The sequence below is a fragment of the Rhinichthys klamathensis genome, unplaced genomic scaffold (genome assembly GCF_029890125.1).
Source record: "Rhinichthys klamathensis goyatoka isolate OS25496 unplaced genomic scaffold, OSU_Roscu_1.1 h1tg000815l_1, whole genome shotgun sequence".
Lineage (NCBI taxonomy): Eukaryota > Metazoa > Chordata > Actinopteri > Cypriniformes > Leuciscidae > Rhinichthys > Rhinichthys klamathensis.
The window spans coordinates 85,001-100,306 of NW_026607202.1; the positions used below are offsets into that span (position 1 = coordinate 85,001).

The following is a 15,306-nucleotide window of genomic DNA, read 5'->3' on the forward strand; positions in this document are numbered from 1 at the left end:
GTATCCTGCGCACATGACGCAAACTTCCTATTTCAAACGTCCAATAAAATGAAATCTGCGTTCTAATCTTTTTTTTTTCTTTTTTTTTTTTTTTTTTTGCATGCCCTGTGTCTGTTTTACTCTCAGGATTAGAAGGATTAATCTCCACCGTTTCAGACATGTATCATAATATTGTCTATTTTATATCACGCATTCCTGTCGCTCAAACAACACGAGCATGCGCGAGCAAAGGTCGTGGGTTCGAATCCCAGGGAAAGCGAGAACTGATAGAAGAATTGACGCGTAATGAATGCAATGTAAATCGCATTGAATAAAAAAAAAAATCAGTCTGCCAAATGCATAAATGTAAATTTTATTTTTCATTTAAGACATTTTACAGGCCTGTTTAATAAAACAAAATTGATCCGACAAGATGCAAAATATTCTATTAGCCGAAATATAACAAGATGAGATGCGAACTTATTTAATATGTGCGTGTAAAACGTCTCCTGAGAGAAGAGCACATGCAGATGAGGTGTGTGTGTGTGTGTGGGGCAGTTATACTGTGGGTGGACCGATATTGTCACGGCATTGCAGACGAGCACACACACTACGTGTTCATCCCAGGGCTTCCGTTTCCCAGTGTAACTCACGGGGTTTGACCATTAGAGAAACAGAGAGAGAGAGAGAGAGAGAGAGAGAGAGAGAGAGAGAGAGAGAGAGAGAGAGAGAGAGAGAGAGAGAGAGAGAGAGAGAGAGAGAGAGAGAGAGAGAGAGGGAGGAGGTGATCGTGCTTCTTTTCTCCAGGAATACCAGACAGATCCTCTGCTTTACTCCGTGAACTGACTTTAGTGCAGGTCCATCTTTAAGATTCTCGTTTTAATCGCTGTATTCCCCCGTGCTGGATGCAGATTCTGTTCCCGCGGAGGACCGAGAGTAAATCCATGGGTTCCCGGAGCAGAATCCCGTGAGCTTCATCGCGCTTGGAATATATGTGACAAAAATCCCCCGAACCGCGCATATCTGGAGCTGCCTCGAGCTATCTGCTGATTCTGGGATTCGCACACTTCAGGTAATGTCCAGTGGCCGTTTCTTCTTGATTCATTGAGTTTTTGCACTTAGGCCATCGCTGCAGAATCCATACATAGATGTGAAAAACACCCGGGGTGCACACACAGAATGGTCGGCTAAGTACATCGCGGAATAGTATTTATCAGACAGTTGTGTTCATCTCTCCAAAGAAAGCTGTAATAGATACCCGTGCAATGATTTTATATCTCCTGATCCATTCATAGAATTCATAGACGCATCGAGGAAGACAATGTGAACAGAACTGCATTGTTTAAAAAGTTAGGTTACACTTTATTTCACAGTGTCCTTGTTACATGTTACATGTAGTAGTAATAACAGTAAATTATGCATAATTACAAGCAACTAATCCTAAACCAAATCCGGTAACACTTTATTTTACAGTGTCACATATGTTACATGTAGCCTACTAACTATGAATTATGCATAAGTGCATGCAACTAACCCTAAACCAAACCCGAATCCTAACCCTATAGTAGCCTAAGTACATGTAGTTACTTAACGTTACTCAGTGCTTAAATGTATAATTACAGTGTAACAAAGACACCTCATAATAAAGTGTAACCCCTAATCCTAATTCAATAGTAAGTAGTTAATTGTTATTACTCAGTACGTAAATGTGTAATTACAGTGTAACACGGACACCTTAAAATAAAGAGCAACCAATAGCTAAATTGTTATGCATTATGTATCTAATATGTATTAATGTGCAGGTGTGTGTTTGTTTTCCAAGAATGTTGCGATGAGTTATGTGAGCAGACTTTTCAAACTTATGTTTTTGTAGGAGCATATGCGAGAGTTTTAATGATGATTGCTTCGTAAACATCGGATATTTTTGTACAGATTTGGAAATGCATTGTTAGTTTTGTGACAAGTTTATTTCGTGATCATAAAAGCGAGACTCACAAGAACGATAAGAGTTTATGTCATTGTTATCACTTATTAAAGAGCTGCAGAACGTGCTGAATAACACAAACGCGTGTGTGTGAGAGTAGACGAGCTGATGGCGTGTGTGTGTCCTCAGGCCTCGCTGGAAGAGTTAGACATGGCGGACAGCGAAGACACCTTTCGCCTCCAGAACTCGCCGAGTGACTCCGAATCAAAAGATTTACAAAACGAGGGTAAACCAGAGAAACAGAATGGAGCCGCTAGCAAATCCCCATCCTCACAGACGACATACATTCAACAGGTAACAGCTACTGTGTGTGTGTGTGTGTGTGTGTGTGTGTGTGTGTGTGTGTGTGTGTGTGTGTGTGTGTGTGTGTGTGTGTGTGTGTGTGTGTGTGTGTGTGTGTGTGTGCTTAACCATATTTTGGCTTCAAATTTGTACTTAGAAGTGAGCTAAATCTGTCAGAGCTAAAACTGTTTTGTATCGCCCGAATCTGAATCGTCCTTATTTTTAAAACAATATAAAGTAATTTTTAAACGTAAAACTGCAGAGAGTTTTCTGTCAGGTCAGGTTTCAGTATTTGGCTATAACACAATAGAGGTCTGTGGAATGTGCACATGTAGTTCTCTAAATGTGTGTGAGGAATACGCTATAGTTGCTGGTAACTGTCGAACAGCCGCTACAAGAAAATTAATAAAGCAGTAATTTCATAACTTACTGTTGCTCGGGTGATCGAAGAGGCATAATATTAAAGTTGCATCATCTACACGAGTTCAAAGATTGACGAAAAGAGATGCATAATATAACAAAAACAGGAAACACTTTACTGAACTAACCATGATGAGCAATACAGTATTTATTCATCTTTGTTAATGTTAGTTAATAAAAATACAGCTGTTCATTGTTTGGTCATGTTAGTTCACAGTGCATTAACAAATGTTAACAAATACAACCTTTGCTTTTAATAACGTATTAGTAAATGTTGAAATTAATGTTAACTAAGATTAATAAATGCTGTAGAAGTATTGCTCATTCTTAGTTCATGTTAACTAGTTCACTAATGTTCACTAATGAACCTTATTGTAAAGTGTTACGCAAAAACAAAATATTGCAACTAAATGTAACGCCGAATGAAGGAGTGTGTCAGGCTGTGCATGTGGGAGTATTTGGCAGGACATATTTCTGAAAATGTTTTCTCTTTGCTATATCATTCGAAAATAATAACACATTTTTATCAAGCAATGTTAGCTTACTCAATTTTTAAAATGTTTGTTTAGAACAAAATCTAAATCTAAAGTTCTACGAACTTAATCTTGGAGTTTATTAACTTAAATGAATTATTTTTTCTCCTCGTGCATTTCGATGCCATTGTGTTTAGCGTTAGCCTCGTTAATGCTTGGAAGATGCAGTGCATATGTTCACTCTCTGCATCTGTCTTTAAAAGGGAATGGAAGGGATAAAAGTGTACTTGCACGAGCGAGAGTTGTGGGCAAAGTTTCATGAAGTGGGAACTGAGATGATCATCACCAAAGCAGGGAGGTAAGAGACCAATCTTTTCACTGCATCGATGATCATCCCCTCAAAAATGCACAAATAACTGATCATTATAATAGGCCTAATTATTATTATCATTCAATAATTAATACTAATTCTATATAATGCATTATGCCTACACATTTCCCCATTCAATGATCATAGTTTATTGAAATAGAATTAATTATACATTTTCATTGTATTTTTTAACGGAACAGACTGGGTTGCTTGGCTAATAACATAAAATGCATGTTTCTACAACAACTAGCCTAGCGATTTATTTAGTGATTAATTTAGATGTATTGCATTTTTTTTATTTTTAAAATTTGAATCCAAACTTATTTAGATTATTTTGTTCAGAATTTGTTTTGAAAGTTGCAGTCTAAGTAAAGGCTAATTCCCGAACTTCAATAAGCAATGCTTTGACTCCATAATTTAAGATAAGTTTTTATGCAAGTTATGACTGCTGGAAACATCCATCATTTGGATTATAGATGCACATTTTTCCACTAATGTTATAATTAGCGATAAACTCGGATCTTTCTCTAAAACTATAAGAGCATTTTAAAATGTTATCATCGCATATTAAACGTATTGCGTCTGAAATATAAAATTAGCAGGGTTTTTTAAGGTTATAATGGGTATTAATTGTTTGTGAATGACAAATGTAGCTATATAAACTAATTGTTTAAAGCAGCAGTGTGGAGTTTCAGGCCCTGATATCCCTCTCTAATCGCTGGGAAGAGTTTTAAAAACATATTGAACATGTAAAGTTACGTTTCAGTTCTTTTATTGATAAAAACTTCTGCCTCGTCAAAAACAGTGAAGTTTCCTCAGAAATCACGGGTTAAAAGCTGAAATCTGTGCATGAACTCCTCAGTTTAACATCATGATCTGTGTGAGATTAAAAGGCCAGGTGAAGTTGGAGAGACACCGAGCTCATCGCGGGAGATTGCGTGGATGTGTAACGTCATGAATATCCGCATGCAGCAAACTCTCTTGTTCTTCTCATTTATTATTCATAATCGCGGCAGCTTTCAAAAACGTGCAGTTTATGATTTTCTCTCTGCACAGAGCTGAACAAGGGGCTTTTGCACTAACGACATTTCCTAGTCAGTTTACTGGGAAAAATCCCTCTCTATCTAGAGTATCAAACACTCGACAATCAAAATCGCCACAAACTGCTCAATACTTTTGTGCATTTTAATACGCGTTTTTCTTAAAGTAAAACCGTGCATCACGTGTGAAGTTGAGCCACGGAAAGCATATTTTCTTCTCACATATATGCACACTTTTCATAGTTTTAATTCACCCAATATCTTTTTTTTTCTTGTCCTTAAATGTTCCTTTTATTCTGTGCTTTAAGCGTTGTATTTGCAGACTTATAGGCCTTTGTAAGACAAAATGAAATTGAATCAGATAACTAAAGTGTGTCCAACCAACGCTATCTAACGACCTATTCGTACGTATTTCACGAGGTGGCTATTTCACGAACTCGTGCGATTTGTCTTAGTGACGGGAATGAGATTAGCGGAAAGTTGTTGCGTGTCAAAATATGTCTCCAAAACACACGCATAAAATGATCGATTTAGCCAGAGCATTTTTTGTTAGCTCCGGTAACAAATATACATTAAATATATGAAATTATTATAATTTCTATTGTTATTATTATTTGAGAAAAGCGATTCCTGCTGTAATGCTGTCCCGTTTTCGTCCACAGGCGCATGTTTCCCAGCTTCAAAGTGAAGGTCACCGGGTTGAACCCCAAAACCAAATACATTCTCCTGATGGATGTTGTGCCGGCCGATGACCACCGCTATAAATTCGCCGATAACAAATGGTTCGTAAGTCATCAATTGTTTTATTCACAGTTAATGTCACTGGTGCAGGTTATTATTTACTTTGCTCAAATAGACATAAAGTTCTCGCTGTTGCTTTGACTGTGATTGTCCATTTCTCATCATACGATAAGCGTCCCAAAAGTTCCAGGCAAGACTTGTCAAATCTGTCACATATCCCTTTTAATTAAATAATTAAATTAGACTCATTCCTTAGTCTTCCTATGCTTAAAGATGCAGATAAACACAGACTAAGAAAAGAAGGCGATGTCTAAATGTTTACACAAATAGGTTTGTTCATGTCAATTTAAAACAATTGAAAGTTTATACTAACTTTATTTAACGTGTACATTAAAGGATGGGGAAAAACAGCCTTATTACATGCGATTGCATCTGCATCGCCGGAAAACAGCGTATTATGCTACTTGTTTTATGCTCCTTTTTCAGGGTCAGTGGTTTGAATAGTTGAGGTCGTTGAGGGAGGACGTCCACAGGCCAACATCTCTGATAATTACCAGTTCAGTGCATGTTCTGGAACTAACGACCCTCTTGATCAACCATCATCTTAGCCATTAACCAAATAAACCGGGCTTTGAAACACATTATGCTCAACACACAAGGCAGCGATGCATGATAAACGGAGGCCGATCACATTCTGACAAGTTTCGATTTCAATAAAGGAAACACATGTTCAGGGAACAAAACATCTTTTAGTTTTAATCAAATCATCCTTGTACTTGATGCATGATTAGATCAACAGAATCTCAAACCTCTGAACAATATCAATAATCACATGAGAGAAAACAGCAATTTATATAATAGTTTGTATGTGTGATTTGTATATGTACATTTCTGAAATCCATACCTTAGACAGCTTCCTCTGATAACAGATGTATACTGTAATGTGGACTCATGCATTTTCTGTAAAGCTGCTTTGAAACGATGTGTGTTGTGAAAAGCGCTAGTTATGCAAGTATAAAAGAGGAGGAAAGTCCGTGTGTATTTACACTGAAGCTCCGTGTGCTTTGCACTACGGCTCTGGATTTCGATTTCATTAAAGGAAACATGTAGAGGGAACAAAACATATTTTAGTTTTAATGAAATCATCCTTGTTGTATTAATGCACGAACAGATCAATAGAATCTCAAACAATATCAATAAATGAGAGAAACTGGCGATGGATGTCATATGTTGCCCGTGTGTCGGCAGGTCTGTGACGGGGAAAGCCGAGCCTGCGATGCCGGGGAGACTGTACGTGCACCCCGACTCTCCGGCCACCGGCGCGCACTGGATGAGGCAGCTGGTGTCTTTCCAGAAGCTCAAGCTGACGAACAACCACCTCGATCCCTTCGGACATGTGAGCCAATATCTGTCTTATATGGATTCGCTTTGAAACTAACATTAACTCTTCCAGCAAACATATTATAAAATCATGTTGGATTGAATTGTGTAAAAAGCTATTTCTACCTGATTGAACTCCTAAAAATAGTTGTTTTGGAAAAAAATTGCACTGCAAAAATGTTTTCTTACTCAGTATTTTTGTCTTGTTTCCAGTCCAAATATCTAAAAATTCTTAAATCAAGATGCATTTACGAGTAAAATGCCATACGATATTATGTCTTGTTTTCTGGGGATATAAATCAAAATGAAGTGATTTGTTGCTTTTTTTAAAAAAAAGCAAAATTATCTGCCAATGAGGTCAGAAAAATAATCTTCATTCAAACAGAAACACGTTTTTTCTTTTTACCCCATTGGCAGATTATTTAGCCTGTTTTACGTAAAAACTCACTTCATTTTTATTTATTTTTTCCAGAAAACAAGACATAATATCGTATGGCATTTAACTATTTCAGTAAATGCATCTTGATTTAAGATTTTTTAGATATTTGGACTGGAAACAAGACAAAAATACGAAGTAAGAAAAGCATTTTTGCAGTGTACAACCAGTTAATTCAGATATAACCTTTTTTTCCAGTGTAGCACCAAATAATCACGGCAAACGCCCTGATTCCCTCAGGCGAGGCAGAGAGTGAGGCTTCGAGGCTTTAGGTAGCGTTTTGCGTGTGAATTGAACTATAGCTCCAGCTCAGGAAACACAGATCTGCAAAGGTGCCGCTGACAGACGCCAGATCAGAGTAATAACCGAAACACATCTTAAATCCAGTCATGATAATTGAGACAACAAGAGCGCCAGCAGCCGCCTCAGATGTGGACACCCGAACTGCAGATTACTCATTTACGCTCTGTAAACTGTTGTGTGTTAAAAGAAATTTAATTTTCTCCAGGTACCACGATCTTCCAGTTTACGCAAAGAAAGACCAGCTCAAACTCACAGTGATAATCTCAATCCAAGAGCCTGTGAATCAACATTTCTCAGATTACGAGTGCCTCATATGCATGTTTAGCTGTTTAGTCGATCAGGTTTGCTCTTCTGCCAAACCTCAGCTGGCAGAATGAAATCGGAGCCTTGCTGGAATGTGAGTCGAGTTGTAAATTTCTGTCCTGAATGTATTTTTGATTGGTTGCAGTGGTTCTTGGCGAGCCCCTTTTGCAGAAAGAGCACCCTGGGATTTATAAATGAAGTACGGCTTCTCGACCAAAATAACAATCTATCGGTTTGTTGTTCCAGGTGGTTGAAATAATTTCAGACCTATTTATAATTATAGTCTCAGAAGCAGGGCTGAACATGCGATGCTATAAGCTGGAACCTGTTAGGAAATACATAAAAACAGCCAATATTTCCAAACTCCGTCTTAATTAGACTCCAATGATGAGATAAAGATGTCTGAAAGAAACTCACAATAATTCCCATGTGGGTCACTTACCAAGCAAGAAAAAGCAATAGAACACAGTCTGAATTTTCCAAGTTCAAGGCTTTTTTAGGTTTGGCTTTGATCATTTTAGTCTCATTCATCAATATGCACACACACACACACACACACACACACTCCCTGCCTCTCAGCCATACAGAAATATCAGAGTTTGGATAACTGTGCTTCAAACTGTTTATATGTGAAGACAGTGTGTGATGAGTGATGGACAGAGGAACACAACGGCTGTTAATCTGCAGGGTTTCGGAGTGTGTGATGTCGGGAACATGAAAGCGTGGAGGAACACACACTGCCCTCAGCGATCGCTCACGGTCATTAGACTATCGCGCCGCCTGGAGACGCGGACACCGGCAGAACACACTCGCCACTGGGTGGTCCACCGAGACACTGATGTCCATGCAGATTTACTAATGTTATAAGCTGTTTTATTATGGCCTTTTAGTATGCTCAAGACTTTTATTTTGACATCACATTTTAAAGCAATGCATTTTTCTTTTCTTTTTTTGCAACAAATCATCTTGTCGATCTGGAGCAAAAGCAATATCCTCAGCTGAGAGCCATGTTTAAAGTTTACAGCGAGTTATGCTCTCCAAGTCTCGGTGTTGATTCGAGCCAAAAGCGGCTCAGAGGGACACACACACACACACACACACACGCACACACACACACACAACGATGGACTGATGTCACTGATCAAAGCAGAAACGCTGCAGTTGTTTGGAGAATGCATGCGAGGGGAAAACGCATGAAAATGGAAAAGAGGAATGTGTGTGTGTGTGTGTGTGTGTGTGTGTGTGTGTGTGTGTGTTTAAACTTGGCATCCACATCCAGAATGCAAAGTTTAGACAAAGTAGCCTACATTACACACACACACACACACACACACACACACACACACACACACACACACACACACACACACACACACACACACACACACACACACACACACACACACACACACACACACACATTTGACTTGGAAAAGAACAGGCCACAGAACCGAAAAGAACTTGAACAAAAAAGCAATATTCTATTGTAAAAGTGGCCAGCTATATGAGCTCTGGTTCTTAAACTCTCGTTTGAACAAAAAGTAGCCGGACAAGCGTTTAGAGACGGACAAAACTGTGTGCGCATATATTAAAATCCGAGACGCAAAGTATCTGTAACTAAGACACACACACACATAGGCTTGTGGAAAGAAAGTGGGTTTGTCAGGTTTAAGTGCGACAGTCGCGCAAGATTATTATTGATCTCAAATTAGCGTTTCTGAAAAATTAATGTGTTTAAAAAACGCAGGAAAGAAGAAAAAAGTTCATAGCAATGTATAATCGTTCTTCTTTCGCAATGACATTAATCATAGCATAATTTAAATGAAGTGTCTGTAGCTATATTATTGCAGGCCTATATTATCGAAGAAGATCTGTTAAATAATAGGCTGATCGTCATACTTAAGCTATTTTCTTTACAGATCATCCTGAATTCCATGCATAAATATCAGCCCAGGATCCACATCGTGAAGGCAGATGAAAATAATGGATTTGGGTCCAAAAACACCGCGTTCTGCACTCATGTGTTCCCCGAGACGGCCTTCATCGCAGTCACCTCTTACCAGAACCACAAGGTAGGAGGCATTGGGTCGAACATGTTTATCATGAGATCATTTTAAACATTCTAAGCATGAAGTTAGAAAATAGATTAGTTTGGTTTTTTGAGTGTGTGAATCATTGAATTAGTATAGAATTGTCTGCTTCAGGTCGGATGTGTGTGAGCTTGATTCCTGATTGGTCGAATGATTCAATCAAATTACGCGCCTAACTTTGAGATTGGCCCGAAAACAGTTAGAGTGCTCAGCTAGGCTATATCAAAAAATATTGTTGCTAGATTGAACTGGGAATTATTATTAAACTAATTAATATGATATTAATTTATGTAGGCTAACAAGCCATTATATATTATTAAAGTCCAAAACCAATTAAAGCTCGTGCACGAGATTCCGACTGTGATCAAGTTAATAAAGTAACGCGTGTATTATTAGATATCAGGATGAATTATATTCTAACTTAGAAAACAAAAAAAGAATAAAACATGCCCGAAATGTTTATGTGGCAACTAAATAGGATATTATGAAAACGTGATTTATTTATTTGTGGTAGCTGTTGTGATTCTCAGAATATTTCCATTCGTGAATTATAAATCCGATTGTTGTTTAATAGTTCAGCTCCCAAACCAAGACCTTTCTACCCTCGTGAATGTCATTCTCTGGAAAATACAGATACGGAAAGAATGCACAAATAAACTAAATAAAGAGATAAAACACGTCCTTAATTCTTATTATAGGATATGATGGCTTTTGTTCTTAACTATTTGCATAAGTTACACTTTTTGAAACTCGTTGACCAGAACTTGCTTCGGGTGTTTCTAACACTCATCTGGATCATGCGAGAACCACATTACACACCTCACTTTAATTCAGAACCTCTTTTGTTGTATTTATTCATTGATTGCGATTGGTGTAAAACTGGCGTTTGTTTGACGTGTTGAAGCTTCTGGTGTTTCGCTTTTAACACAAAGCCTAAAAAGTTGGTTTTTAATACACACGGAAGAAGTATATTAATTATTTACATAGCCTACATGCAACATCAAATTGTTAATTTAGCCGACGTCTTTAAACATATAGCCTATTTTTAAGAAAGCAATTCTACACACCTTAAAAGAGTAAAAGCACTTGCACCTGTATGTCATTAAAAATAATAGATTTTGAATAACCTTTTGGGTCTTCAGGTTGCAGCTAAACAATGTGTGGACCAGATTTATGAGCATGAGCAATAAGTTACAAGTTACAAAACACAATTTACCAGCGCATATATGCACATATTCTCCAACAATGTGTGGTTATTTCATGCGACTATACAAACGCCATATAGATCTATGCTAATATCACGGACTGCCTCGCTTTTTCGAAATGCAATAATCTGTACTTCGGTTAATCAAATTGAGCAGTAAAAATTAAGAGAGAAAAAAAGAACATAAAGACAAAAACAACAGGAAACTACAGTAACTACAGCATCATAAAGCAACTCTGCGAACAAGCGATTTGCACGCACGGGTCGCGCTCAGCAAATGCGACATCGCCGCATATCTCGAGTTTTTCTTTTTTCTTTTAGTAAAAGGTGCACATTAAGGACATCAAAGTGTCATTTACAAAACTACTCAATTCTGTGAAGTCTGCCAAGCGCACAGTGGGTTTATAAAAGCTCAAAGGTACTAGATCTCATCTCAAGTGAGAGCCAAAGCAATGTCAAAGATCAAGTCCTGTTAGGAAACACAGCACAGCAGCCAGAGAGAGAGAGAGAGAGAGAGAGAGAGAGAGAGAGAGAGAGAGAGAGAGAGAGAGAGAGAGAGAGAGAGAGAGAGAGAGAGAGAGAGAGACAGACAGAGAGAGAGAGAGAGAGAGACAGACAGACAGAGAGAGAGAGAGACAGAGAGAGAGAGAGAGAGAGACAGAGAGCCAGAGAGAGAGAGAGAGAGAGAGAGAGAGAGACAGAGAGAGAGAGAGAGACAGAGAGACAGAGAGCCAGAGAGAGAGAGAGAGAGAGAGAGACAGAGAGAGAGAGAGACAGAGAGCCAGAGAGCCAGAGAGAGAGAGAGAGAGAGAGAGAGAGAGAGAGTCACGTGGCTTTAGTAGATTTGCCAGTTTCACTCCTGATTGACTTTATTTGCAAATGCTTGACAACTTTTTTTGTGTTTTATGTACTTGTGTAAGGAATTTTCATTTTATGTTCTGTCTTTTATTCACTTTCACAGATTCACAGATTTTGTAATCAAATCAGATTATCACAATGATAATAGTAACACTTTACAATAAGGTTCATTAGTTAACATTAGTGAACTACCTTTGTTAACAAGAACTAAGAATGAACAATACTTCTACAGCATTTATTAATCTTAGTTAATATTAATTTGAAGATTTACTGATACGTTATTAAAATCAAAGGTTGTATTAGTTAACACCAGTTAATGCACTGTGATCTAACAATGAACAGCTGTATTTTAATTAACTAACGTTAACAAAGATGAACTAATACAGTAACACATGTATTGCTCATTGTTAGTTCATGTTAATTAACTAATGTTAACTAATGAACCGTACTGTAAAGTGTTGCCGAACCCTTTGTTTTTAAATGATGAACACTATTCACAAAAGGCAAAATATTTGACGTTGACTTTTGACATTTTATTTTATATCTCAGACTATGACAGGATTAATATTAATTATTGGTGCTTCAGATGTGGAATTATTAGACATTTTCAGACTTATGCAAAGACAAACTGGACACCAATCTTTCCCCAACGGACAGATGTTTTCCTACATTAGAGAAGCTTCAAACAAACCCGTTTCTGTGGGAGATTTCATCTTTTCATCCTCAGAAAACTAAACCACCAGTCATCATCATCCTGTAACATCCGATTACATGCCTTCAACGTCACGAGTGAAGACATTCAAGTGGTTTCATGTTTAATGTTTATGGTTGTTACAGTGGATTCCCCCATTAACAGAAACTCAGGACAATCATATATAAATCATCTTTTGGGTTTTCCTGCTTTGCCTGCCAAGATGTGCCATAGCCGTCCTTCTCACAGTCTCCTGTGGGCTCATTAATAACCAGAGATCTGGAGCTCAGATCAGGCGGAGGATCCCAGTGTTGGTTTCTAATGGATGAAAAGACTCACACAGTGTGTTGTGTTGCAGATCACACAGCTGAAGATCGAGAACAATCCCTTCGCAAAGGGCTTTCGTGGAAGCGACGACATGGAGCTGCATCGCATGTCCCGAATGCAGAGGTGAGGCCAAACCTGCCATAATCAGGCATAATCAGGCATAATCAGGCATAATCAGTTAACTATACTGATACACACACATTTCAGAGCTTCCGCCTCGTCACATAAACTATTCTGAACTTTCAAGTGTAGAAAACGTTCAAATATTTACTAAGTTAATATTAAACAGCAAGAACTTGCAATTGAGCATTGAATCATTATTATTTTTGGTCGAAGCATTGGGGATTTATGATGACAAATATTTGTTATTGAGAAGTAAAGTTTTTGATTAGTTCATTTATAAAGCACTATCTAACAATGTGCTGAACAACAGTAAAGTAAACCATATTAAAAGAAAACAGCACACACAGGTAAGACACCTAACACACACACACACACACACACACACACACACACACACACACACACACACACACACACACACAGGTAAGACACCTAACACACACACACACACACACACAGGTAAGACACCTAACACACACACACACACACACACACACAGGTAAGACACCTAACACACACACACACACACACACACACACACACAGGTAAGACACCTAACACACACACACACACACACACACACACACACACACATACTTGTTTTCCTACCATAAGGGGGTCCACCGTTTTTTGCCTAATTGTGGGGTCCACCATTTCCAGTGGTTCTACAGACTTATAAAAAATCAAGCAAGATAACAAAAATTTCCTAATAAGAAATATCACTTCAATATAACAAAATTCAAACAAAATTGTTTGCACATGCGTTTTTGTGTCACTTGTGGGGCCTGGATTAAACATTTAGGAGTTGTGGGGTCCGCTTTCATAGATACACACACATTTCTCATCTTTATATCTTAGCAAGGACCAAAGTCACTATCTGTAAAACATCAACTACTTCCATTATTTGCCCTTGATTACCATATAAACCTTTATAGATTATAATGTATATCCTCTAAATTAATCTGCACACGTCTATATTAGCTTAGCCATTAACATGGCATAAGCCAAAAGCCAATCTAGAGACTTTTCTAATTCAATGAGCCCTCAAATTTTGGTCACAGCCTGAACTTCTTCAGTCTGCAGGACACCAACTGTACTTTCTCTGCATTGTATTGGTTATTGAATGAACTGTGCGGTTTTGCTGAAGGGGATCTTGTTTGTCCCATGGTTACTTGTCCACTATTTCTAATGAAGTTGTGTTCCTAGCCAGTCATGTTCACTGCAGCTTAAAGATAATATACTCGTTTAAATTGAGGACTTCACATGAAAACTCCCTATTCATCTGATGAATAAAGATTAAGACCCAGTGGAATTATAGCACTAATACAGTGAGTAATATTTTACACAAAACACTGGATTAAAAAAAACAACTTTAAAACATGATTTGTCCTCAATGAACATATATTTGGTATTACACAATGTTGTTTTTTTTTTCAAAAAGAGGTTATACAACATTTTAATAACATTGACCAAAATAAATGTTACAGCAATAAACATGCTATAAGCAACTCAAGGAAACACAATCCAACAGTCTTTTTTTGTTGTTGCTATAAAACACTTAAGACAATTGACTGGATCTAACCCTTTTATATGTTATAGTATAAGACAACAAAGAACTTTAAAGGGTTAGTTCCCCCAAAAATGAGCATTCTGCCTTCATTCACCCACCATCAAGGCATTCTAAACCCATAAGAAACTTGTTCATCTTCAGAACACAACTGAAGATATTTGAATGAAACCTGAGAGATTTCCATCTTTCCATTTAAAAACCGTTCACCCTAAACTTTCAAACTTCAAAACATTCATAAAGAAAAAGTTATCAATGTGACAAATAACAAACAAGAAAATCGCATATGAGGCGAAGAATTATTAGTAACCAGGAAAAATGAGAATAATTGTGTGCGCTGCAGCGATGCAAAGTCCAGTTCACAGTTATTGCATTGGTGGAGAATATGAATAATAGATTGATTAAGTGAGATCAACAATAGCACAAAAACAGGGCAGAGCAATATATAACAAACAAGGAAAAGGGCATACGAGGCAAAGAATCACTATTAACCAGAAAATGTGTATAATTGTGTGTGCTGCATCAATGCAAAGTCCAGTTCACAGTTATTGCAATTGTTGGATAATGTTAAGTGGGTGGATTAAGTGAGAGCGCATTCACATTATAAAACAGGGATTAAACCACATGGATTACTTCTACGTTATAAATGCTCTGAAGCTTGAAAGTTTAGGATGAACAGAGTAGCAATGTGTTTCCTAAGTTTTGTTGAGGTTAGTGCTTTGGGGTGTTTGATGT

At 37.7% G+C, this 15,306-nt stretch overlaps 1 protein-coding gene across 1 annotated transcript in view; it reads left to right on the plus strand.

Annotated features, from left to right (window-relative positions):
- Positions 1–674: 674 nt before the first annotated feature.
- Positions 675–15,306, plus strand: part of tbx5a (T-box transcription factor 5a) — a 38,209-nt gene continuing 23,577 nt past the window's right edge. The window contains exons 1-7 of the mRNA XM_056243600.1: positions 675–1,051; positions 2,093–2,257; positions 3,402–3,496; positions 5,211–5,330; positions 6,538–6,685; positions 9,631–9,783; positions 12,913–13,004. Coding sequence (XP_056099575.1) covers positions 2,114–2,257; positions 3,402–3,496; positions 5,211–5,330; positions 6,538–6,685; positions 9,631–9,783; positions 12,913–13,004 — 752 coding nt within the window. The 5' untranslated portion in view covers positions 675–1,051; positions 2,093–2,113. The remainder of the gene's footprint in view (positions 1,052–2,092; positions 2,258–3,401; positions 3,497–5,210; positions 5,331–6,537; positions 6,686–9,630; positions 9,784–12,912; positions 13,005–15,306) is intronic.